At 56.7% G+C, this 24,146-nt stretch overlaps 1 protein-coding gene across 2 annotated transcripts in view; it reads right to left on the bottom strand.

Annotated features, from left to right (window-relative positions):
* The window catches only part of CACNA1B (calcium voltage-gated channel subunit alpha1 B), a gene marked incomplete at both ends in the record, with an annotated part of 175,908 nt that overhangs the window by 117,897 nt on the left and 33,865 nt on the right, over window positions 1-24,146 (bottom strand). For both annotated transcript variants that reach the window (XM_080820781.1, XM_080820780.1), the window contains 6 exons: window positions 5,975-6,064; window positions 7,076-7,132; window positions 7,756-7,871; window positions 10,876-10,979; window positions 22,092-22,282; window positions 23,507-23,659. In XM_080820781.1, coding sequence (XP_080676907.1) covers window positions 5,975-6,064; window positions 7,076-7,132; window positions 7,756-7,871; window positions 10,876-10,979; window positions 22,092-22,282; window positions 23,507-23,659 — 711 coding nt within the window. The remainder of the gene's footprint in view (window positions 1-5,974; window positions 6,065-7,075; window positions 7,133-7,755; window positions 7,872-10,875; window positions 10,980-22,091; window positions 22,283-23,506; window positions 23,660-24,146) is intronic.

The following is a 24,146-nucleotide window of genomic DNA, read 5'->3' as shown; positions in this document are numbered from 1 at the left end:
CCACGGCTCTACCACGACCCTAAGCACGGAGCGCTCCCCACGCCAGCCCCTCTCCACGGCTGCCTACACCCCAGCTTCACGTCTGCATCTGCTGTCAGCCCCACAAAACACCCTCTCTGAGCACTCCTTCCGAAACTGGGTCATTGCCCCCCAGCAGTAATCCCACCATCTGCCCCTGTACTGGCTCATTGACCTGCTCTGTGCCCAGCTTCCAGACCAGACAGCACACTCCGGGAGGACAGGACAGGACAGGGCTTCCCGAGAGCCCGTGTGCTCCCCGACAAGCGAGTGAGTAGGCTTCCTGGGTGCTTGGCAGTGGCAAGTGTGCACGGCTCGGTCTCTCAGGACAGTCCATGTCTCTGCAGCACATCACGGCCTCTCTAGTGCTTTCAATAAGGGCCTGGGCCTGTGTGAGCCTCCAAGGGTCCAAGCCCAGTCAGCTTGGGCACCAGGCCCCTGGGTGCAGGGGGATGGGGGGGGCACACAGACTCAGTGGGACAGTAATAGCATTTTGGGGTTGGTGTTTTCTTGAATTCAGTGAAATGAGGACCGGCCCTGAGGCCTTGGAAGAGACTGATCAATAAGCTGACAGCTGTGTCGTGGGGAGATGCTGGGACCGACAGCCACAGGCCCAGAAGGAGCAGTTCACAGGACAGGGCCAGCAGCCGGCCCTCGGAGCAACCTTGCAGCGCCCGATGCCACGCCCCACCACACCCCCGGAAGACACTGCCCCATCACAGCCTCCTGGGGAAGCCAGGACACAGCCTCACATCCAGGCACCAGGCAGTGGCCACCGACTGTCAGAGTGACCTCAGTCCACAAGGGTCTGGGCCCGCCTTCTTGGGGCGGCAAAGTGCCAAGGCCACGGCCAGACACACCCGCTCCCTCCTCAGAAATAAGGCCCAGAGGGAGGCAGACAGTGCGGACCAGGAGGGACCCACACGTGGGCAGAGCCACACACACACCCGTCCTGAGAGCCCACCGGCTCCTGAGTCATTTAGAAACAAAGCCACACACACACCCTGACCACCTCACTCTCAGAGACACAACCACACACAGAGTCCCACGGGTACACCTCTGTGAACACACACAGGGCCACGCCGGGAAGGAGGGGACATGTGTGCACACACGTGTGGCCTGTGAGACAGGCAGCAAGTTCTCCAGGGTAGGCTGCATGGCCCTGCCCATCTCGCTTTCTGGGCCATGCCCATGAGGAACCGGGGGGCCCCGGCCATGGGAAAGGCCTCCCGCGAGTGCTGCCTTCACAGGTCCCCCTGTACCCACATGCAAACCACCACACACTTCTTCACTCGACAAGGCAAACCCAGACAGAAACGTCCTCGGCCACATTTGCACAAAACCATGCACCCCTACTTGGCTCCCGAAGCCCTGCCCATCTCCCAACACACGCCAAGGGATGGGAGGGGGCGAGAGACCAGCAAGCCGAGCGCGAGGTGCCCCCCTCAGTGCCCAGGGAGACGGGTGCCCACATGCACACCACGGCAGAACCAAGACCAGAGGCCTGCCCGCCTCCCGGCCTCCACTGGTCAGGGAACCGGGACACGCAGGCAAACACGGCACAGGTCCCGGGTCTCTGGAGACAGAGACACAGGCCCTGGAGGACAACCTCTCCCAGCAAGCAGCGACCATGTGCTCAGGTCGGCCCTGGGTAGTGACCCCAGCTCTTTGGTAAAACTGGGGTCCAGGTGAACACGGACCCCCCGCACATGCAGAGTCGTAGCTCCGGGTGGGGAAACGGTGAGGGACTGGGACTACCTCTTTTCGCGCTGTGCATTTTCCATGTGTGACTGGATCAGTGTATATTCTTTCTAATCAGAAGGGTTATTTCAGGGAAAAAGACGTATCGTCAAGCTAGGAGAAATCAAGAATTCAATCAGCCTGTGAATGGCAGCTCAGTCAGGCGTTAGTGAGGACAATGGAAGGTTGTACGCGGCATTTGGATTTCCCGCCATCACGCCCAAAAGAGGAGCTCGTCGGTTCGCAGAAAGTCTTTGCTGGCCTGTGTGACAATCCCACTCCTTCCAAAGACACACACAGAGCTTGGGCCTGAGTGGCAGAGAGGGAACAGAACGGCTGAGATCCATCCCGCCCTCGGCGACCCCACCTGCGGCCCGTGAAGGGACAGAAACGTGCTTCCCTCCAGCTTCGCCGCTGCACTCGCCAGCGTGGCATGATGGAGGCAGCGCTGGCCAGCAAGCCCTGGAGACACAAACCCCGTCACCTCTGCCCATGGCATGTGGCCTCACCCCGTCACAGCCCAGAGATCTCTTTCAAAACAGATGCTGGTAACCCAGACCGCACGGCTCCTGTAGGGCTCAGTGAGACGACGCCGGCCACGTAGGGCTCAGCCACGGGCGCCAGAGACAGTGAGGGCAGAGGCTGACAAGCCCAGGGCCTGAGACGCCGCCACCCTCAGCTCAGACAGAGGGACAAAGGGGGCGCCGGGATGGGGAAACCCACGCACGGCTTCTGTCCTCCCTGCCCAGCCCCACACCCGAGCCCGTCCGAGCCGGCTGAGCCCACGGGCCCTGCCTGCCAGGTACCCGGGAGGAAATATCAGCAACATCCCAGGGACTCAAGGACAGCACCAAGCAAACCAAATAAAACTGAAAGGAGAAACTTTCTGGAGAAAAAATAAAATTCCCTTCAGCAGAGGAAAGGAAGGGAGGTTCACCCCCAGAACCCAGACTAGTGGCCTGAAGGGCGGACACAAGCCACGTGTTAAACAAGGGGAGAAACCCTGACGGACAGAGGGTGAGACCTGCGGGAGCCACGTGGGAGACGGGCATGAGATAAGAGGGATCCAGGTGCAAAAAAGGTGGAGGCGAGGACGTGAACTCATTGAGCAAAGCCCCCCCACCCCGTGAGGGACGGACCAAGTTCCTGGGGCAAAGGAGGAGCTTCTGACCCAGAACTGGAGCCGCAGCCCCCAGGACCTCTGTGGCCCCGAGGACCTCCGCGGCAGGGGGACAGCGGGGACCAGCGTGACACCGCAGAACGGCAGGGGCAGTCGACACGGAGGCCTCGTGCTGCAGAGAGGAGGACATGGGACAGTCGGTGAGAAGCCAGACACCTTGTGTGAGAAATTAGGAATGTCCTAAAAAAGCAAATCAAAATAATTTAGAAAGATGAACTTACTAAAGATACAAGAGGAAGTCATGACATTCAAGAAAAGCTAGAGGAAAGGAAGTCTACAATCGGGTCATTTTATGTGACCTCCTACAGATGAACCCTGCACATCCAGTGTATTAAACAGGGAGACAGACAGACATTCCGACAATGAGCAAGCAGCAGGAGCAGGGTCAGCGCGTCCCGGACAGCCTCCAAGGGGTCAGCACCTTCCTGCCGCCGAGCCAGACCCCCAGCCGGGCCACCCGTGCCCCACAGAGTCACACACACGTGGCACACGCTCCCCAGACTCCGGGCGTCCGTGCCCAGCCCACCCTGAGGCGCACAGTGCCCCACATCCCCTGATGCCCACGTCCAACGGGCCAGCAATGCTGTCACCTTCAGGCTGTCCCTGAGTCTGGCCACAAGACACCCCGTGGCTTGCCATTGCCAGTGCGATCCCTACAGGGGCCTCGGAACAGGCCCCGCTTCTGCCCTTCCTGCCTTGGGGCTCCCCTGCACCCCACCTGGAGCCAGACGGCGTCTCCCCTCTACAAAACCCCCCGCGGCCAGAGTCCCTGCGTGTCCCTCGCCTCCCACGGCCTCCTGACCCCCAGGCCGCTCCAGTCCAGCCACGTCGGCCTCCCCCACAAGGCCCCGCCTGTGCCATGCTCCTCCCTGCTTCGGGGTCTTCTCACGTGTTGCCAGAAGGTTCTCGTCCTCGGGGCTGACTCCCTCACGTCCTTCCACTTCACTCAAAGGCGACCTTTCCCTAGGGGGCCTTCGGGACCTTTCTTGGGAAAACCGCAAGCCCCCTGCCCTCCAAGCCCCTCTCTCGCCGGGTTTTCCCTGTTGCGGAGGTGGCCGGGACACACGACACCCTTTCCGCGGTCCCCTGCCGGTGTCTGCGGCCGGCGCTGTGGGGAAAACCCGAAGAGGAAGGGGCTTCACTGCTTCGCTCGGCACGGAGGCCCCCGTGCCGGGAACGGGGCCCTGCACGCCGTCGGCTCCCCGTCTACGCCTGCGGAGCGGCAGAGTGAGCGTGCGGCTGCGTGCGGGGAGGTGAGGAGAATCACAAGAGAAAAGCGCAGGCGACTCTACAGAAACACGTTTGAAATGCTGAGAAAATGGAAGGTTTCCTCACAAGGCATAATTTCTAAAACTGGCCCAAGTTCTTTTTACTTTGGGCTCAGGTTTTGTCTTACCTTTAAAGAACGCACTATTTAGGTGTTACTTAAATTATTCAAAGCCAGAGAAAAAGACTTTAAAAATTCTTTCCAATTAATTTTACAAAATCAGAATAAAAATTCTAGGTAAAATAGAAATAAAGGGGACTCTAAATATTGCAGTCACATGGTAAATTTGTGAAAACTGTAACAAAACTCAGACCCCCAACACACATCAGTCTCTTACTAGTTAGCAGACGCAAACGCCCAGCAGGAAAACGGACAGGGTGTGCGCAGAATCACCAAACCCAACTTGAGAGGGAAAACCAACATTTAAAGAGACTCCGGGTCACGGGCAGCGAGTGCACGAGGACAGCAGTCCCAGGGAAACGTCCCTTCAGCCTCATCAGACTGGCCTCCAGCCAGCCGGAGTCAGAGCATCTCCCGCGCGCCCGGAGGGACAGTGGGTCCATGTCCACCCACAGGACAGAAGCACTGGGGGAAGGACAGAGGTCGACAGGGCTTTGTTTCGGCAGCACTTTCCAGACAAAGATCAAGCTACTTAAAAATGAATGAATGGCCATCGACACAGAGCAGCCAAACCAATTCTAGTGACCCCACGGAGCACCAACCGAGAATCAGAATCAGACTTCTGAGGGGAGTGGTCTCGAGAAAAATCTGTACGAAAGCATTTCTGTGACATGCAGAGATCTCAACACTGTGCGTGTGTGCGCACGCGTGTGTGGGTGAGGGGCGGGCAGTGATCTGAGAAACACGCATAAATCCCACGCTACTGACACGCGTTTACTGGGCCTGTGCGCGGAGAAGATGGAGACGACCAATGGATGACTGGCAGATGACAGATCAGGAGATACACAGATTGACGGCCAGATGGAGAGACAGAGACGGAAGCAGGTTGGCCGGTGGGTAAACGGCTCACAGCGCTGTCTCACGAGTGTGACCCCACCACGAGGAGCAGACCTCCGCCTCGGGCCAGCTCAGGGATTGCGGGAGATCACGGCCGCCTGACCGGGTCCGACTCGGGGCTCGCAGTGACGGGGCACCGCCACGCGGGCCCTTCTCTGCCTGCCGAGGTGGAGACCCACGGCCGAGCCTCCTTCTGCTGCAGACCGCAGGGCAACAGGGCATTTGGTGAGAAAGGGCTGGCATGTCTGGTAGCAGCCTCGGGAAGGGTACGAAGGCTGCCCGTGTGAGTCAATGAACCAGAATTCTCCTGTCACCACTTGAGAAGACGGGGACGAAGCCAGAGGCCCAGGAGCATGGAAGACGGGGGCTGGGTAGGAAGATGGCCAGAACCCTCCGTCCCTATAGTCAGTGACACACACGCAGACCCTCTGCCGGGGGTGCGGCCAAGGTTCTGCGTCTACCCGGGCGACGGCAGAGCCAAGGGCAGTCAGGGCTGCGCTGCTGTGAACGAGCCGTGGGACCCGGGCAGCAGGGAGGTTCCAGGAGCCGGACAGAAAGAAAGCTGGGCAAGAAAGCTGAGTGCACACCAGAGGGCAGGAGGCACCTCACGTCCTGTCATCAGGAGGGACACGGGAGAGTGGGCGGCAGCGAAGGAAGGGGGCCCCAGCGGGGCAGGCAGGAAGCTAGGGGCACCCGCGACGCCCAGTCCGAGGACAGACCCCGGCCGGCCGGGCGGGCTCGAGCACACTCACCGACGGCGCAGAGGTCGGCAAACCGGTCCTCGCCCTCCTCGGCGTGGATCAGGTCGTTCCGGCTCTTCTTGGCCGCCGCCCGCTTCAGCACTGCTTTAAACAAGCGCGGGGAGAGGGGCCGCGTGAGCCGGCACCCAGCTCACCGGCCCCAGGGCTGCAGGTCCCTCAGCTGAGGGGGCGAGGGCTCTCCTAGGGGTCTCCTCCCCGGGCCCCCGGGACCCCCTCTCAGTCTTCGGGGCAAAGGGGAGAAGGAATTCAGAGGCGAATGCCGCCGCTCTGCCTTTTCTCGGCGATGACGTCAGTGGCTACCAGGGAGACCGGGAGACCCCCGTGTGGGGCAAGGCCAGGCTGCAGCCGGCTGTCCCCACAGCCCGCCCCCAGGCCAGGTGAGGGCAGAAAGGTCGATCGGGTCTGCAGACACCGAGCACAGACCAGCTCAGTGCCCCAGATGCGGGTTCAGCTGAGGCTACAGCAGCCGCGGCCAATCCCTCTGGCCTTGGCTTTGGTGTAAAGAGAGAACAGCCTTCCTGCCCCTGGGCCTGTGCCTGTCGCCAGGCTGGTGACCACGGCCACGGGGCTCTCGTCCCTGCCCTGGCGACCCCAGGCTGTGCTGGGAGCCACATCGCCCTGAGCCCCGGAAACAGGTACAGCTTGATTTCAGCCTGAACTCAGAGCTTCTAGAAGCAGCACCGTCCAGAGGCTCTTCCTGGGACAACGGGAATGACTTAGTCTCTGCCGACCAGCGCAGCAGCCTCCGGCACCATCTGGCTTCTCAACGCCTGAAGGGGGTGGGTGAGCCTGAGGGACGGGTCTCCCACGTCTGCTTCCCTGGGCTTCCGCGTGAGCTGCCAGGCCGGACAGCACAGTGCTCGGGCCTGCTGGGAGCACATGCTGCCCTGAGCCCCAGCGGGATGCCCGGCGGGCGTGGTGTCTGAGCCCACCGCCAGCTACGTCCGGGCTGGGCTGTGGCTCACCCCTCCCCAGGAGCTGCCCTGACTTCCGGAACGGGCTCTGCCCTAACGGATGTGTGGCCGTGGCATCCCCAGTGTGAGCGTGCTCACGGGTCTCGCTGGGTACACGGTGCTAACAGTGGTCACCTACCATCCAGAGGGGACTTCTCCTCCGCATTCTTGTCCTCCTCGGCCAGCATGACTTCCTCTGTGAGCGAGACACAGCCTCAGGTTGGGGTCTTCCCACCCCAACCCCTGACCAGGGCTTACCCCCCAGAAGCACACAGGGTAAATGCTCGCTGCTTCTCAGCCCTTCCAATCCCAGAAGCCCATGGGGCTTGTGGCTGAGCTTTCCCTGCTGAGACAGACATCCTCACGTGTCCCACGGGCAGTGCCACACGAGGGGCACCCGGCCTGTTCCCAGGCTCACTTCGCCCTCCCAAGAGCAGCCACCCACTGGCCGAGCTCCACGCAGACGAGGCACCTAAGGAGGCCTGGCAGGCGCCCCATAGGCAGGGAGGTACACCGGCCGGAGGCTGGGGGGCAGTCAGAAAGCCCCGAGCCCGGTGCAGAGCACAGAGCGGGCTCAGGTCAAGGGTCAGGCGCCTGGGTCCGACAGGCAAAAGGCGGCCCCAGGAGAGGCTTTGCTGGAAGCCTCCACTGAAAAGGCCAGCGTCCCCAGAGCCACAAGGCCACCTGGTGTCAGGACCCGGGAGAGCTGGAGAACACACTCGAGACGCCCCAGCTCCCCTCTCCCAGGCTGGTCTCATCCTCTCCAGGGCCGCTGACCGAGGCCAGGCCAGAAGCACACCTGCCGCCCCCGGTCCTCACCGGCCTTGAAGATCCACTCCAGGTACCCATTGAGCTCCCGCTCGATCTGCTGCTGCCGGCGAAGCTTCAGAAAGGCCCGGCGGTTCTCCACCCTCTCACGCTCCTTGGCAAACTCTCTGCGTTGCGCAGGACCAGAAAAGGAAGAGTGAGTGTTAGCACGGCCACCAGCCCACAGGCGTGTGGACACAGAGGCAGAGGGAACCAGGAAGAGGCTGGGACGCGACAGTCAGGCCGCAGGCCGCCCCTCGCCACCCGCCTGAGCTCCCTCAAGGGGCCCAGCTGAACGCTCCTTCCTCAGGACCCTCCAGCACAAAGGGACACCTGTGCACCCCAGTCCCCTGAGGGCATTCCCGAGAGCAGGGACAGTGCCACAGCCCTGCCCAGAGCCAGCCGAGGCGCACACCCTCTGCGTGCCAGCCTCTGTCATCCACACCCTACAGAGACCTTCTCGGCGAGATCGGCCCAGAGGCCTCCCACTTTGTTTCTTCCACTGGTTCAGACCCAGAGCCCTTGCTAGGAAGGGATGGACAGACAGGAGCAGGGCAAGAAAGGACTGCACGGGGGCCAAGGATGAAAGGAAAACGTTCCAGAGCCACCTCAGCCAAACCTGGGAGGCTCACGAAGACCAGGAGAGAGATCTCTGCCCTCCTTAGCCCTCAGCAGCCCAGCCCCAGCCTCCCAGACCAGGTTTTGGGCTCACACTGCCCGAAGGAAGCCATCCGCACACATGGGCACACGGGCACGCCCAAGGACATGCACACTCAGCATCCAGCACGGCAAGCTTCTCAGGCCAGGTCCCCAGAGAACAGGCAGGCACGCCCCTGCAGCCCAACAGCAACGTCTATCCTCAGAGGAGTGGCCAAGAGAAGCAGCTTCTGGGCTTGGTGCAGCGAGCCCAGCAGACCTCACTCCTGGCCCACAGCCATGGCAGGAGGGAGCGCTCGGCTCTCCCTGACCCAAGCCCATGACCAGCGTCCACCAGGGCCTGAGCTGTGGCAAGCCTGGCAACGAGAGCAGCCAGCTCCTGCCTGGACCTCCCGTCCCCCGCAAGCCCCTGCAGGGACCCGGGCCCCACCCCTCCTCCCCTCTCTATCCAGACTCAATCCCTTGGCCCTGATGAGGGCAGGAGGGCGTGGGGTGCAGGCGTGGGGCAGCGACAACCCCACGTGAGTCAGTCCCAGAGCCACCAGCAGAAATGTGCAGCAATCCAGGCCCCGAAGGGCAGCCACTTCTCAAACGGCAGCGAGCAGCGGGCCCGTCCTCGCCAGGCTTCTGCTGAGAAAAGCCCCAAGAGGAATCCCTGATCCTGACCCTCTGGAATGTGTTGTGGGCGACAGCCCGGGGCACGAGGAAGGACAAGCCTGGAGGGGCTCCAAGCCAGCCCTGTAGCAGCGTGGCCCAGACGGGGCCGGGCCACGGAGTCCTGCAAGGCAAGCATTCCCCGGGCCAGGCTGCAGACGCGGCACCTAGTCCGTGCCGCCGTGGAGTTTAGCCAGCGTGGGACCCACCAGCTGTGCGCAGTCTGCTGGCTTTAGGGGCCACGCGACTCCAAGCCTGCCCGGGGCCTGAAAGAGCACCCTGGGGTCTCTCTGCTGGGTCTGGATGCCTGAGGGAGGGCTCAGCTGAGACTAATTAGGAAAAGTATCCCAAATCACCTCATCCCCAGAGGCCAGGATGCCCTCCAGCGGGAGCAGGGCTGGGAAGTCACCACGTCCGTGGCCCTGCTCCGTGAGAAGCAACCCCAGCTCCCCAGTCCTTTCGGCCACTCTTCAGGGCAAGCCACACAAAGCCACCGACTCACCGCGAACCCACTCGTGTTCCTGCCACCTCCCCAGTGTGCACCGTCCTCAGCACACAGCCCACGCTCCACACAACCTGCTGTCTGCCGGCCTCGGCAGCCTCACCCCGCCACACCCCGTGGTTCCAGCCCCGAGCATCCCCGCAGCACACAACGCGCCCCTCCGGTTACCCCTGGGCCTGTACCCCAGCCCTTCTCTGCCAGGGAAACCCTCTCCCCGCCTTTGCTGTGCCCATTCCTGGTCTCCCTTTGGATCTCAGTGGAAATGCCCCTTCCCTGGGTGGTTTCCCTGAGCTCCGGGCCTCCTCCGGCTCAGACCACGCAGCTCCTTCAGACTAGAAGTCGTGCATACATCCACTGCGCTGTGGGTGTGCCTGTCCCTACGGAGGTGCCTGGAAAGACATGCTGGTGACATACCCCTTACAGGAGAGGACTGAGGCTGAGGACACATTCCAGACCCAGAGCATGCAGGCCTTGGCTACACTGTCCTCTCAGTGGCTGTTCTCTTCCAGCCCCTTGGGTCCACCAGCCTCTCCCCGAGCCCACCTCGGGAGCCCCGGGCCTGAGCAGGAAACTTCAGAGTAGGCAGGATGGAGATTTCTCCTCTAGTCTTCCGGGGGTATCATACTAGTGTGGGACAAAGCGCAGGCCAGGCCTGCCTGACACAGCTTCCCCGGACTGATGGGAGGGCGGGATCCCCAAACATCAGCCCCACCTGTGCCCCCAAGTACACACCACTTCTGTAGCCTCTGGCCCCACGCAGGACAGGCAAGTACAATGTGGGGTCAGGAAACCGCTTTCTTCAGGAGGGAATCCCCGCCCCTCACCCTCCCTTGTTCACTCCTGGAGGAGCTCGGCACAGAAAGGGGTCTGGAGAAGAGGAGCAAGCCAGGGGTCAAGGCTGGGGCGGACAGCCCAGTGACCACTACAGTCGGCATATGGGGCTGCGCCATCACCCTCCACTACAGCAGCAGAGGGACCCTCTAGGCTCCGGGGCTGCCCCCAAACCACACAATGGACTCAGGTGAGCTCCAGCAGCAGCCTCTCCCCCATCTCAGGGGACAGGGTGAAGGCCAAGGGTGGGATAGAGAGAAGGAGGCCAGGGCCAGGGGATAGCGAAGAGAGAGGTCAGGACAGCAGCACGAAGGACAGGCTGGCCAGTGCTCGGGACGACAGGAGGGACCAGCACAGAGAGGGGCCATGAGGCCAGGCCAGGCCTCACCTTCCCCACATCACACGTGCCCACGTCTGACCGCAGCACCTGCCCCTCAGCCCGAGGACGCAGGAGGGCAGGCGACGCGCAAGCCCACGCGGCTGCTTACCCGGAGAGCACGCCCAGCACCAGGTTGAGCATGAAGAAAGAGCCGATGATGATGAGAGGGATGAAGTACAACCAGTTCCAGGTGTTGCCGGCCGCGTCGTTCGTCTGCAGGCGAGAAGGAGATGAGCCAAAAACGGGTCACAAGACCCACAGCCCCTGCTGTAGAAGCACCCTCGACCCCTCCTCAAATACCTGGCAAGGCCTAGGCAGGAAGAGTTCCGGGGCTGGGGGCGTGGCGGGACCACAGCAGACCTGCCTCCCTGGCCCCACAGCACTTTCTTGGAAGCTGCCCTGGAGCTCTCAAAGGACCAAGGACAGTTAGCACCCCTGGTCTCCGCCCAGACGAGTGGAAAAGCCAAGGAAGTCGCCCCAGGGAGCAGAGGCTCCCCCGAAACCTGGAAGGCCGCACGCCCAGCCTCCGCTCAGACACCTCCTCTGTCCTTCCCAGGCTAGTGGACATACCAGTCAGCTCTACAGACATTTCTCCCGAATGCAGCCCGGGGGCCCCAGGCCCAAGTCTGATTTTCTGTCTGCAGCGGTCTCCACAGCTCAGAGGCTGTGAGGTCCCATGGCTTATTTCCCCCATATCAAGAGCAAGCTCACAAGTCCCCGAGGAACTGTTCTCACCACGGGCTGGGCTTAAGCCAGAAGCCAGCACTCAGGCATGATCCAAAAACTGAATGCAAAGAAGGGCGTCTCGCCCAGACCTTTTGACTTTTATAATCTGGGTCTCATGACATAACACCAAAAGTGTTCAGTTTTCAGCTGAAACTCATTTGCCATACCAAAAACCAGAAAAAGCAAAAACTGAATGAAAAAAAGACGATCATTAGATGCCATGATGGTTAATTTTTTTTTAATATGAAAATCAAGTTTTGTTTGGTTTTTTTTAAAAGATTTTATTTATTTATTTGTCAGAGAGAGTGAGCACAGGCAGACAGAGAGGCAGGCAGAGGCAGAGGGAGAAGCAGGCTCCCTGCTGAGCAAGGAGCCCAATGTGGGACTCGATCCCAGGACGCTGGGATCATGACCTGAGCCAAAGGCAGCCGCTTAACCAACGGAGCCACCCAGGCGTCCCGCCATGATGGTTAATTTTATGTGTCAATTTGACTGGACCACAGGGTCCCCAGATATTTATCAAACATTATTCTGGGAGTTTCCACAAATGTGTTTTTGGATGAGACTAACATTTTAACGGATAGAGTAAAGCAGATTGCCTTCCCTAAGGTGGTGGACCTTATTCGATCAGTTGAAGGTCTGAATAGGAAAAAAGCCTCTCCTCCAAGTAGAAGGGAGTTCTCTAGGAGACTGCCTGTGGACGTTGTCTGTGCCCCTGGCCTGTTAGGTCTCCACCTGCTGGCTTTCGGACTGGGACTGCACCCTGTCTCTCCCGGGTCTGGAATCTGCCAGCCTAAACTGCCGATTTGGACTTGCCAACGTCCACATTCACAAAGGCCAATTCCTAATAATCAATTGATCAATCTCTCTTTCTCTGTCTTCATACCTATCTATATACACACACATACGTATGCATCTTATTGGTTCTTTATTTCTGGAGAACCTGACTGATACAGATGACCGATGATACTAAGAGACAAAGATGAGAAAAGTATCTGACAAAGATTTTAAAGCAGCCGTCATACAAATGCTTCAAAGGGTAACCACGTACACACTTCAAACACACTCAAAAAATAGAAAGTTTCAGCAAAGAAAGAGTATCAGCAAACAAATAGAAGATACAAAGAAGAACCAAGTGAAAAACTTAGAACTGAAAACCACAATAATCAAAATAAAAATCTAAATGGAAAGGTACAGGGCACCTGAGTGGCTCAGTGGGTTAAGCCTCTGCCTTCGGCTCAGGTCGTGATCCCAGGGTCCTGGGATCGAGCCCCGCATCGGGCTCTCTGCTCCGCGGGGAGCCTGCTTCCTCCTCTCTCTCTGCCTGCCTCTCTGCCTACTTGTGATCTCTGTCTGTCAAATAAATAAAATCTTTAAATGGAGAGGTACGACAACAGAATGGAGGAGACAGAGGAAAGAATCCGTGAACAGTAAAAGAGAACAACAGAATTTACCCAGTCTGATAAGCAGAGAGAAACCCGACTTTAAAAACAAAAACAGGGGCGCCTGGGTGGCTCAGTGGGTTGAGCATCTGCCTTTGGCTCAGGTCGTGATCCCGGGATCCTGGGATCCAGCCCTGCATCGGGCTCCCTGCTCAGCTGGGGGTCTGCCACTCCCTCTCCCTCTGCCCCTGCTTGTGCACATGCGCTCTCTCTCTCTCTGTGTGTGTGTCAAATAAAGAAATAAAATCTTTACAAATAAATAAATAATAAATTAAAAATAAAACACAAAAACAAGAAAGAAACCTCAACAACCTGTGGCACTACAACAAAAGATCTAAGATTCATGTCATCAGAACAGCAGAATACAGGAGAAAGAAGAGAAGGCTGGGAAGTACTCAAAAAAAAAGAGTGCCTAAAAGCGTTCCACATCTGTCAAGAGACACAAACCTACAGATTCAAGAAGTTAAATCCAAAGAAATCCACAATAAGGCATAGCATAGTCAAATTTAGGGAAACTAAAGACAAATTACTGAACGTGGTATAAAAGAAATGACACCTTACTTACAAGGGGAAAACGATTCTAAATAATCCATGGGTCAAAGAAGAAATCTCAAGGGAAAGATAAAAATATACTGAACTGAACAAAAATGAAAATACAACATATCAAAATTGAAGGGCACGGCTAAAGCAGCATCAAGAGGGAAATTTAAAGCACAAATACATATATTACAAAAGAGGAAAAATCTCAAATCAATAATCTAAGCTCCCACCTCAAGCAGCTAGGAAAAAAAAAAAAAGAGCAACATAAACCCAAATCAATCATAAGCAAGTAAATAATAACATAAGACCACAAAGGGGTCTGAGTGTCTCAGTCGGTCAAGCATCTAGCTCGTGATCTCAGCTCATGTTCTGATCTCATGGCTGTGAGTTCAACCCACATTGGGCCCCAAAAGAAAAGAAAAGGAAGAAAAAAAAAAAAAAGAAGAGAAAAGAAGGAAAGAGAAGAGAAATAAGAGAATAAATCAATAAAATTGAAAATAAAAACAATAGAAAAAATCAATTTTTTAAAACTGGTTTGGGGCGCCTGGGTGGCTCAGTTGGTTAAGCGACTGGCTTCAGCTCAGGTCATGATCCTGGAGTCCCAGGATCGAGTCCCGCATCGGGCTCCCTGCTCAGCGGGGAGCCTGCTTCTCCCTCTGACCCTCCCCCTTCTCATGCTCTCTCTCTCTCATTCTCTCTCTCTCAAATAAATAGATAGAATCTTTTAAAAAAAATGGTTCTTAAAAAAAAACTACTAAATTGACATACCTCTAATAATACTAAGAAAAAAGGAGAGAAGACAAATTATCAACATCATGAATGAAACGGGGGATGTCACGACATCGACCCAGCTGCCACCGAAAGGTCAACGAAGGGTCGCCAACAACTCGATGTACGTTCGACAACGCAATGAAATGGAGCAAGTTCTCAAAACACACAAACCAGCACGACTCATCCAGTATAAAATAGCTAAATTGAATCGTACTGTAATTATTAAGGAAAGTGAAATTTTAAAACTCTCCCCCTAAAAAGGGCACATATACTGATCAATTAGAATTGATGACCTAGAAATAAACCCTTACACTTACGATCAACTGATTTTTTAACAAGGAAGCCGAGACAGTGCAACGGGGAAAGAACACTCTTTTCAACGAACGGCGCGACGACCACCAGAAGCTGAATCCCTACCACACACCACACGCAAAATTACGCCAAAGTGGTCACAGAGCTAAAGACAGGGACAAAAACTACCAAACTAAACGGAAATGCAGATGTGAATCTTCATGACTTTGGGTTAGGTAATGAATTCTTAGCTATAACCCCAAAAGCACAATGGTGAAAATAAAAGCAGAAAAATGGGACTTCGTTAAAATAGAAATCATTTGTACTTCAAGTGACAGCGTCAAGAAAATGAAAAGACAACCCACAGGACGTGAGAATGTAATTACAAATCACCTATCTGGTAAGTGTCTAACATCATAATATATAGAGAAGAATTACAGGTCAACAGCAAGACGACAAATTAACCAATTTTAAAATGGGGACAGAGTCTGAAAATACATTTCTCCAAAGAAGACATATAACTGGTGCGATCAGCACATAAAAATGCTCATTATCATAAGTCGTTAGAGGAAATGCAAATCAAAGCCAAGATGAAATACCATTTCACTTCATGGGTGTTTGGTTAAATTTAAGTTAAATCTTAACAAGATGTTGTCGAGGATGTGGAGAAAAAGGAGCCCTCACGCAGTTAGTGGGGACGCAGGCCGGCGCAGCCACGTGGAAGACAGCATGGACGTCCCTCCAGGAGGTGAAGACAGAGCTGCCCTACAACCCCACAACCCCACTATGGGTATTTACCCCCGAAATCACAGGAACGCTAATTGAGAGGGATACGTGTACCCTAATGTTTACAGCAGCGTTATTTACAATAGCTGAGGTATGGAAACAGTCCAAGTGTCCACGGATGGACGAATGGGTGAGGAAGATGCGACACGTCTCTATACAAAGGAATGAAATCTTGCCACTGGCAACAACATGGATGCTGGAGAGTGTAGCGCTGGAGAGTGAGAGCTGGAGAGTGTAGCGCTGGAGAGTGAGCGCTGGAGAGTGAGCGCTGGAGAGTGAGCGCTGGAGAGTGAGCGCTGGAGAGTGAGCGCTGGAGAGTGAGCGCTGGAGAGTGAGAGCTGGAGAGTGTAGCGCTGGAGAGTGAGAGCTGGAGAGTGAGAGCTGGAGAGTGAGAGCTGGAGAGTGAGAGCTGGAGAGTGAGCGCTGGAGAGTGAGCGCTGGAGAGTGAGAGCTGGAGAGTGTAGCGCTGGAGAGTGAGAGCTGGAGAGTGAGAGCTGGAGAGTGAGAGCTGGAGAGTGAGAGCTGGAGAGTAAGCGCTGGAGAGTGTAGCGCTGGAGAGTGAGCGCTGGAGAGTGAGCGCTGGAGAGTGAGCGCTGGAGAGTGAGCGCTGGAGAGTGAGCGCTGGAGAGTGAGCGCTGGAGAGTGAGCGCTGGAGAGTGAGAGCTGGAGAGTGTAGCGCTGGAGAGTGAGAGCTGGAGAGTGAGAGCTGGAGAGTGAGAGCTGGAGAGTGAGAGCTGGAGAGTAAGCGCTGGAGAGTGTAGCGCTGGAGAGTGAGCGCTGGAGAGTGAGCGCTGGAGAGTGAGCGCTGGAGAGTGAGCGCTGGAGAGTGAGCGCTGGTGAGTGAGAGCTGGAGAGTGTAGCGCTAAGTGAGATACGTCAAGCAGAGAAAGAGAAATACCATACGATTTCACCCACATACAGAATTTAAGAAACAAAACAAATGAAAAAAAGAAACAGAAACAAAGACAAACCACAAAACAGACTCCTAACTATAAAGAACAAAGTGCTGCTTGCCAGAGGGGACACAGGTGGGGGGTGGGTGAAACCGGGGGTGGGGTTTCAGTAGCGCACTCCTCAGGACCGTCACAGGGTGATGCGTGGAAGTGCTGAATTACTCTACTGTACACCTGAAACTAATAAAACGCTGTAAAAAATAACAGAAATCACCTACAACATGAATGAATGGATGCATGGCTATTTTAAAAATCAAATTTTACTTTTCCTAGGATGCTTAAATTTAAAAAAGACAGATGATGCCAAGTGTCGATGAGAACACAGAGAATTCAGAACGCTTGTGCACTCCTGCTGGGATGCGAGGTGCCTCAGCCACTGTGGAAACCAGTCCGGCAGCCCCTGAGACGGCCACACACACAGTTACCATATGATCTAGCAACGCCGTGGTTAGGCAAATACGTAAGGGAAATAACATATTCCACACAAAACTTGTGCACATTTGTTCATGTTTATATCATGATTCATGACATAAAAAAGTTGAGGGGCGCCTGGGTGGCTCAGTGGGTTAAAGCCTTTGCCTTCGGCTCAGGTCATGATCTCAGGGTCCTGGGATCGAGCCCCGCATCGGGCTCTCTGCTCAGCGGGGAGCCTGCTTCCTCCTCTCTCTGCCTGCCTCTCTGCCTACTTGTGATGTCTCTCTCTGTGTCAAATAAATGAATAAAATCTTAAAAAAAAAAAAGTTGAAACGATCCAAATTTCCATCAACTGATGAAATATAAACCAAATATAGTATATCCACTCAATGGAATCATATCTGATAATAAAAGCAGTGAGATAGTGCCACGTGCTACAACATGGACAGACCTTAGAAACACAAAGGTCAACATACTCTATGACTGCATTTACAGGAAATGTCTGGAACAGATTAACAGACAGAGACAGATACACTCATGGTTGCCAGGGGCCAAAGGATGGAAGAACGGGGAGTGACTGCAGAGTGATGCTAACGGTCACGGGGTTTCTTTTTTAGTTGGAAAAAATCTTCAAAAATTAGGTAATGTTGACGGCCACACAACCCTATGAACATACGAGAACCATTAATTGTATAATTCAAATTGCTAAATTTTATCATATGCGAACTATATCTCAGAAAGTATTATTTGGAAAAAAAAATCCATAAAAGAAATCTCTAGGGTGCCTGGGGGGCTCAGTGGGTTAAGCTGAAGGCCTTCGGCTCAGGTCATGACAACAGCGGGCCGGGATCGAGTCCTGCATCGGGCTCCCAGCTCCACGGGGAACCTGCTTCTCCCTCCGACCTACTCCCGTCCTATGTTCTCTGTCACTCTCTCTCTCAAATAAATAAATAAAATCTTCAAAAAAAAAAAAAAAAAAAGGAAATCTCTAGACCCCGATTATAGAATTGTACCAATTCTCTAAAAAAGAAACAAGACCACTTATATAAATCCCTTCTAGAAAATGGAAGAGGAGGGACTGCCTCCTAACTCATTTTCTAAACCTCGTGTTGTCCTCATACCAATATCAGACAAAGACAATTCAAAAAAGAAGGAAATTACAGACCAAAAGCGCCATGAATATAGATGCCAGAACCCTTGATGAAATATTAACAAATAGCACTGGGCAATATATAAAAATAACTGTATACCACGACACGTGGGGTTTATTCCAGGGACGTCAAGCTGTTTCAAAATTCCAAAGTCAGTCAGTGTCCTCCACAACACTAACGAGCTACAGAAAACATCACATTATCACACGCGGAGACAATACTTTATAAGACTCAACGCCCACGTGTGATAAAACCTCTCAGAAAGGAGCAGGGGACGCGCCTCAGTGTGATAAAGAGCATCCACAGAAAGCAAAAAAACTTGCAGTTCGCGTCATACTGAACTTCTTCCCTACGATTCGGAAATATGATTGTTCTCCCCATTTGTATCCAACACACCGCGGGAAGTTTCCCCCGGGCGCGAAGGCAGGAAGAGGAGCGGAAGACATAGGAACATACACGGGCCTCGTACGCTGGAAACCACGAAATTCCGATTAAAGAAACCAGAGGAGCCCGACGTAATCGGAGAGATGCACCATGTTCCCGGGTCGGAAGGCACAATCCCCTCAAACAGAACAAAAGGAGAAAGAGCAGCCTCCCCGGGGATTATTTACAGCAGGGCCAGCGTGATGAAGACTGCGCGGTTTTGGTGAGGGGGACACACAGGTCCCCGGAACAGACACAGACCCACGGGCGTCTGCCTGGCCAAGTCAGAGGAACGTACAACTCCTGACCTCGGGGTTTTGAGCTCAAGCCCCGCATTGCGTGCAGAGCTCGCTTTAAACGGGAAAGCAGCAGAGACAGACCCACACGGGATCCAGCCAACTTCTTGGGCAGACGTGCGAAAGCGATTCAATGGAGAAATTACAGAAAACAGCTTTTTCAACAAGGTTACGCGAGGAGCCAGACATCCGTAAGCTCAGAAAGTAAGGGAGGGAGGGAGGCAGTCGCGTCCTCTCCCGGAGCGCTGAGCGCTGGCCTGACCTCAGACTGGCCCCTCAGCCCTGCGTCTCCTCTGAGCTCCCCGTCACACACCCGGCCGTGCGCTCGGCGTGTCCCCCGCGTGGCAATGGCTCTCTGAAACAGTGTGTGGCCAAGGCTGGGGCCTTGGGCTCCGCGACCACCCACGGAAACGAAACCGAGCAAAGGTCTGGCCCCAAGTCTCCCTTCTCAAGGAAAGGCACCACCCTTCGCAGCGGGGGGGTCACCCCCCTCTCGGGGTCCTCCGTCCCCCACACCGCAGGGCGTCGGCGCCCACTGTGACACGCAGCCGGAGCCCCGCGCACCTCCCAGACCGGCTTCGCTTCCCTCCCGCTGCCCGTCTCAACGGCCTCTCGCTCCTGGGCAGAAATGGGGGTCAGTCCTGCGACTTCTGGTAACTCCTGGGTAACCGAAGGTTCTGCAATCACTTCAAGGAGAAAATGGTCTCGATTCAGCAACTACGAGTCTAGTCCCAGCTGGCAACGAACTACGCGGCGCGCTTTACGCCGAGAGCGTCCGCTCTCTCCGCCGCCTGCACTGGGAGGTGGAGGCTGGGCCCTCCTCGCCCCTCCACGCCTGTCCCTGCTCCTTCTTCCCCGGCGTGCTGTTGGGCTACTGACCCCACCACTATCCAAGCAGGGGAGGGACAGCAGGGGGGACAGGCGAACTGTGCCGTGCATGGCGCCGTCCCGAGACCATCGCAGCTCTCTGGGCCTGACACAATTTCTTGTGGACTTGTCTCACTTAGGACCCCATCTGACCCCACTTACTTTTCAAAATGAGGCCAGCCATTTCTCCTCCCGTGGGGGACGCCCCCACCCACCTCCGCCGGTTGTCAGCAGTCCCTTCTGAACAGACGTTCTCTGCTGAGACTTCATCATTCCCCTGGTCAGAATTTAAAAGGGCTCCAGGCTGCCCCTACCCCCGGGCCACAGCTGGTCGGCGAGAGGCACTCACATCACACACCCTCCTCTCCCGTTCCCACCATCAAGCATGCTCTCCGTCTCTCTCTCCGTCCGCCCCGCGGCTGCGGGCCAATGGCTCTCCCTCGACGCACAGGCACGGTCTCGGGCCTTCCCGCTCAATGACACATCGGAAAGGACCATAAAAGCTGCACTCACTGGGCTAGAAGAGGGGTACGCTCTCTCTCCAAAGAACCCCCTTTAAAAGCCCTGTCCGATTTACAACAACCCTCCTGCTGGTGTGCAGAGTGGACCCCGATCCTGGCCCCCGCCCTGGGCACCAGCCTCACAGCTCACCACTGTCACCGCGTCCTGGTGCCTCGCCAAAGCTCCAGAGCACAATCCCACAGCACCTGCATATCTGGCTTCCAGACCTCGCCAGGCCTTGCTTTCACGAGGTTCCCTGTTCCTCGTCCTCCTTCGTCGTCTTCAAAGCACTGGCCATCGTCAGGCCTTTACTGAAGGCCTCCTGCTCGCCGCGGTACGAGGAGCATCTCGGGGGGTGCCCAGAGAGTGGGTGCCAGGCAAACCCCTGTCTGAGGAATCTCTGTGGCTCTCTGGACCAGAGCCGCCTGCCCTAGGGTCAGGCTCCCGTGCAGCCCCTCCCCCACAGGGCACAGACCCACCAGTCTGAGTCACCTGGGCCGACGGCCAAGTCCCAGCGGGCACCGAATGCTGCAGAACCGTACTCTAGGTTTCTGTTGTTCAGGTGGGGCTGGCGGGGATGTGGCCAGCTCAGGGCTATTTTTAGGGTCTGTCTTTGGGAAATTACTCTTTGATTGGCTGCAGGAAGAGAACAGCCAAGCCCCTCATATAGCCTTTGTGCCCGTTGCTCTTTTCCTCAGTTGAACGGAGCCTGTTGTGAGACACGACTCGCACTCTGAGAAGGGATCTGGTTCAAGGGACGTTGGGCCAGCTTCTCCCTAACTCCTTGTCTTCCCCGTGCCAGCCCAGTGAGCGTTTACCACACATTTGCTGGGTACCCAGCCCTGAGACCTACCTGGCTCTCTGTGAACCCACGGAGAAGGCGCAGGGCAAAGGGTCCCATTCTGTCCCTTTCCTCCCATCCATCACGCCACCAGATTACACCACCGTCATTTCCTCCCCAGGCTCCTCGAGGCTGGGGAGCACAGGGTTCAGGGGCTTGTCGCCTAAACCCCATATCAGCGTACAAGTGGCACGTTCAGCGTGAAATGTGTTGTATCACAGGGCCCTCCACCCACAGTACCCAAGCAGGGCACACCCGAGCCATCCAGAACACAGCCATCAACCAGCTGTGCCTTGCCGGCCAAACCTTCCAAGAGTCCTAGCTTGGGTGTACCTTCTCTCTACCTCCCAGAGCCCCTGGGGGCCTAATTTAATCGTGCTCATGCCCTGGGGGCTCATGGGGCTTTAGGGGGTGGAAGGTAGCAAGGGGCTCATCACATAAAAAAACAAACAGCATTATGCACCGGCATTCATGGCAGAGTCCGCCAGGAAGAGCTTCACGTCAGGGGTAGGCAGGAGCGAGACAGGTCACCAGGCGAGGGCCTTAGACCAGCTTCGTCATGGGCACCAACCCAGACTGCCCCGTATACACCACTGTGACGGGTAGGCACTCTCATGGGAAGACATTCAAGAGGAAACAGTGCCAGGGAGACGCAGCATAAGACACGAATGTGCAAGACACACACTGACCCCAGACCCCCAGCATCATCGGAGGGGTCTCCCTGCACATCGGCTCCGTGCAGCGTGCAGCCCTGCCCTGTCTTCCCCAGGCAGCCTTGGGACAGGGAGAGGCCAGCAGGCTTCACTGCCCCTCACTCCATCCTGAAAACCCTGCCAGGGATGGCATAACTAGGAGCTCCCAGCAAGCTGCCACCAGTCCTAGGGACCGGAGCAAATTCAGCAAGCTCTCCGTGCCTCAGTTTCCTCCTTGTACAATGGGGTTCTCGAGATGATTCTATGACTTAGCAGGGAGGAGACACTTCACGTGGGCCTCACAGCGAGCCTGCAGGGGGCCGGAGGGACCACGCCGTGGCCACCTCAATGAGCAGCAGCAGCAGCATCTCTGGAAGTGTCCGCCCGGCCCCCAGCATCACTCATACGAGAAGCTGCCCGGAGACTCTAGGACCAAGGCCAAGAGTGTGAGTGGACAGTGGGCAGTTGGTGGAGCCATCTGAAGGAAGGGGCCTAGATTTCATCCCACGGCGGACGAAGGAGCTTGGGATTGGGCAGAGGCTCCTAGGTCAGAAACGTCACCCCAAATGAGGCTGCAGGAGCTCCAGGGCCCGTCCACAGTCCCAGGGCCAAGGCACAACTCACAACTCACATTGTAGAGGATGTCGGTCCAGCCCTCCATGGTGATGCACTGGAAAACCGTCAAGATGGCGAACAGGATATTGTCGAAGTTGGTGATGCCGAAGTTGGGGCCTGGCCAGTACTCCCGACATTCTGTGTCCCCCTCACACAGCCGGGCTGGGGCCTCCTTGCCGCAGGGGAAGTCGCCCACTGGATCTGGATCTGCGAAGAGAAGAGTGAAGCACAGACCCTGAGCCCAGAAACACCAAGTGCTCCCACCCCTGCTGGGATTCCTGGGTTGTGGAGACCTCATCACGGGGAGGGGCAGGGGGCAGGAATCAAGCACCAGTGGGAATCCTCCCTCAACGTCCCACCATCCCCCCGTGCACCGGCTCCCTCCCCGTGCCCACACCTGCCCTCCCCGAGCTCAGACCAACCCTCCCAGGAACTATCGGTCAACCTCTCCCTCTCGGCTAGAACCTGCCCCTCACGGTTGAGGCACGCTCAGGACTTACACACCTGAAAATCAAAAAAGACAAAGTCCTAACATCCCATTCTTCCTACCACGACCACCCCGATTTCTCCTTTCCGTCACAGTCAAGCCGCCCCAAGACTCCTGACCGGCAGATCTGCCTGTCACTCCGGAGCCACCACAAGCCCGAGTCGGCCGCCGCGGTCCCTGCTCACCAGGCAGGTCGGCCCAGACTCCAGCCAGCAGGGCCCAGAGGGTGGCTGGGGGTCACAGCGCCCAGGGCGCACGGCACTGGCCCCTGCGGAGTCTACATGTTTCCACCAGCTGTGATAAGAAGTTTTTGAAAGTCATGAGTGATTTAACTTTTGGCAAGAGCTTCCTCTGCACCGAGTGGCCTGATCTGCCTCCCTGCAAGCCCGCCCAGAACCCCACACGTTCTGACCGCCTCCACCGAACAGCCGGGCCGCAGCCATCTCTCCGGGTGGTGACATCAGCCTCCCCGAGCCTGTCTCTGCCTCCCCTGCCTGCCCGACCTCGCTCAGAATGAGACTCCGAGCTCCCACCACAGCCTCGAAGCCCGCGCGACCTCCCCTCTGCTCCCGCGGCCCCTCACCCTGGCCGCTGCACGCACCGGGCCCTGGAACCGGAGCTCCCCGGCCCAGCAGCCGCCCAGCAATCCCTCTCACTGCTCTGACGGCTGCTCCTGAGGGTCACCTCAGGAGACAGGCCTCCCGGGCTGGTTTCCCTGGTTTCCGTGAAGCAGGCTCCCCAATTACTGTATTGCCAATTCTCCTTTCATTTTCCCCCAGAAGTTACTATCATCTGTGATCACCGCGTTTCTGTGTCTGCTCAGGTGTCTGTGCCCTCCTGGAGGTGGTGTGTCCCCCCCACTGGCACAGGAGCTCCCCGGTCCACTGGACTCCCAAGCAGGGCCTCCAGGATGAATGAGTCCGAGGGGCGCCGCCAGGCCTCACCTGTGCTGTTGGAGAAACAGGCCTTGTGGAATTTGCCCATGTAGAACTCGAGGCCGATGATGGCGAACATGAGGATGGCAAAGAACAGAAGCAGCCCGATCTGCAGGAGCGGAACCATGGCCTTCATGATGGACTTGAGCACCACCTGCAAGCCTGGACCAGAGCAGCCACAGCAGGGCAGGTCAGAGTGGAGGGGGCGGTGCCGGGGTTTGGGGGGTGGGGGGCAGACCAGCCAGAGCCTGGGCTGGGCAGCACCGGGGGCCGGGGCACGGTGCTGCGCTGGGCACTGTCCAAGTAGGGGATGAGCAGGGAGTACAGGGAACCATGAGTTTGGGCAAACAGCCTGCACGTACAGGACAATCCCTGGGGTGGGAGACCAAACAGGACAGTCCCCGGGTGGGAGACCAAACAGGACAGTCCCCAGGTGGGAGACCAAACAGGACAGTCCTCGGGTGGGAGACCAAGCATAAGCCTTGGAAGGAAGTGGACAGAACAATGTCCCAAAGCAGGGCAGAAGCAGGGTGCGGGGTGTCAGAGTACAAAGTCCGGGGGAGAGAAGTGGACTAGGAAGGGCTCCGTGGGCAGCGAGCAGAGAGTCCTGAGGGGAAAGGGTGGGGGGTGCTGGGAGGGAGAAGCAGAA

The sequence above is a fragment of the Martes martes genome (genome assembly GCF_963455335.1).
Source record: "Martes martes genome assembly, chromosome: 12".
Lineage (NCBI taxonomy): Eukaryota > Metazoa > Chordata > Mammalia > Carnivora > Mustelidae > Martes > Martes martes.
This window is presented reverse-complemented; position numbering and strand designations above follow the sequence as displayed.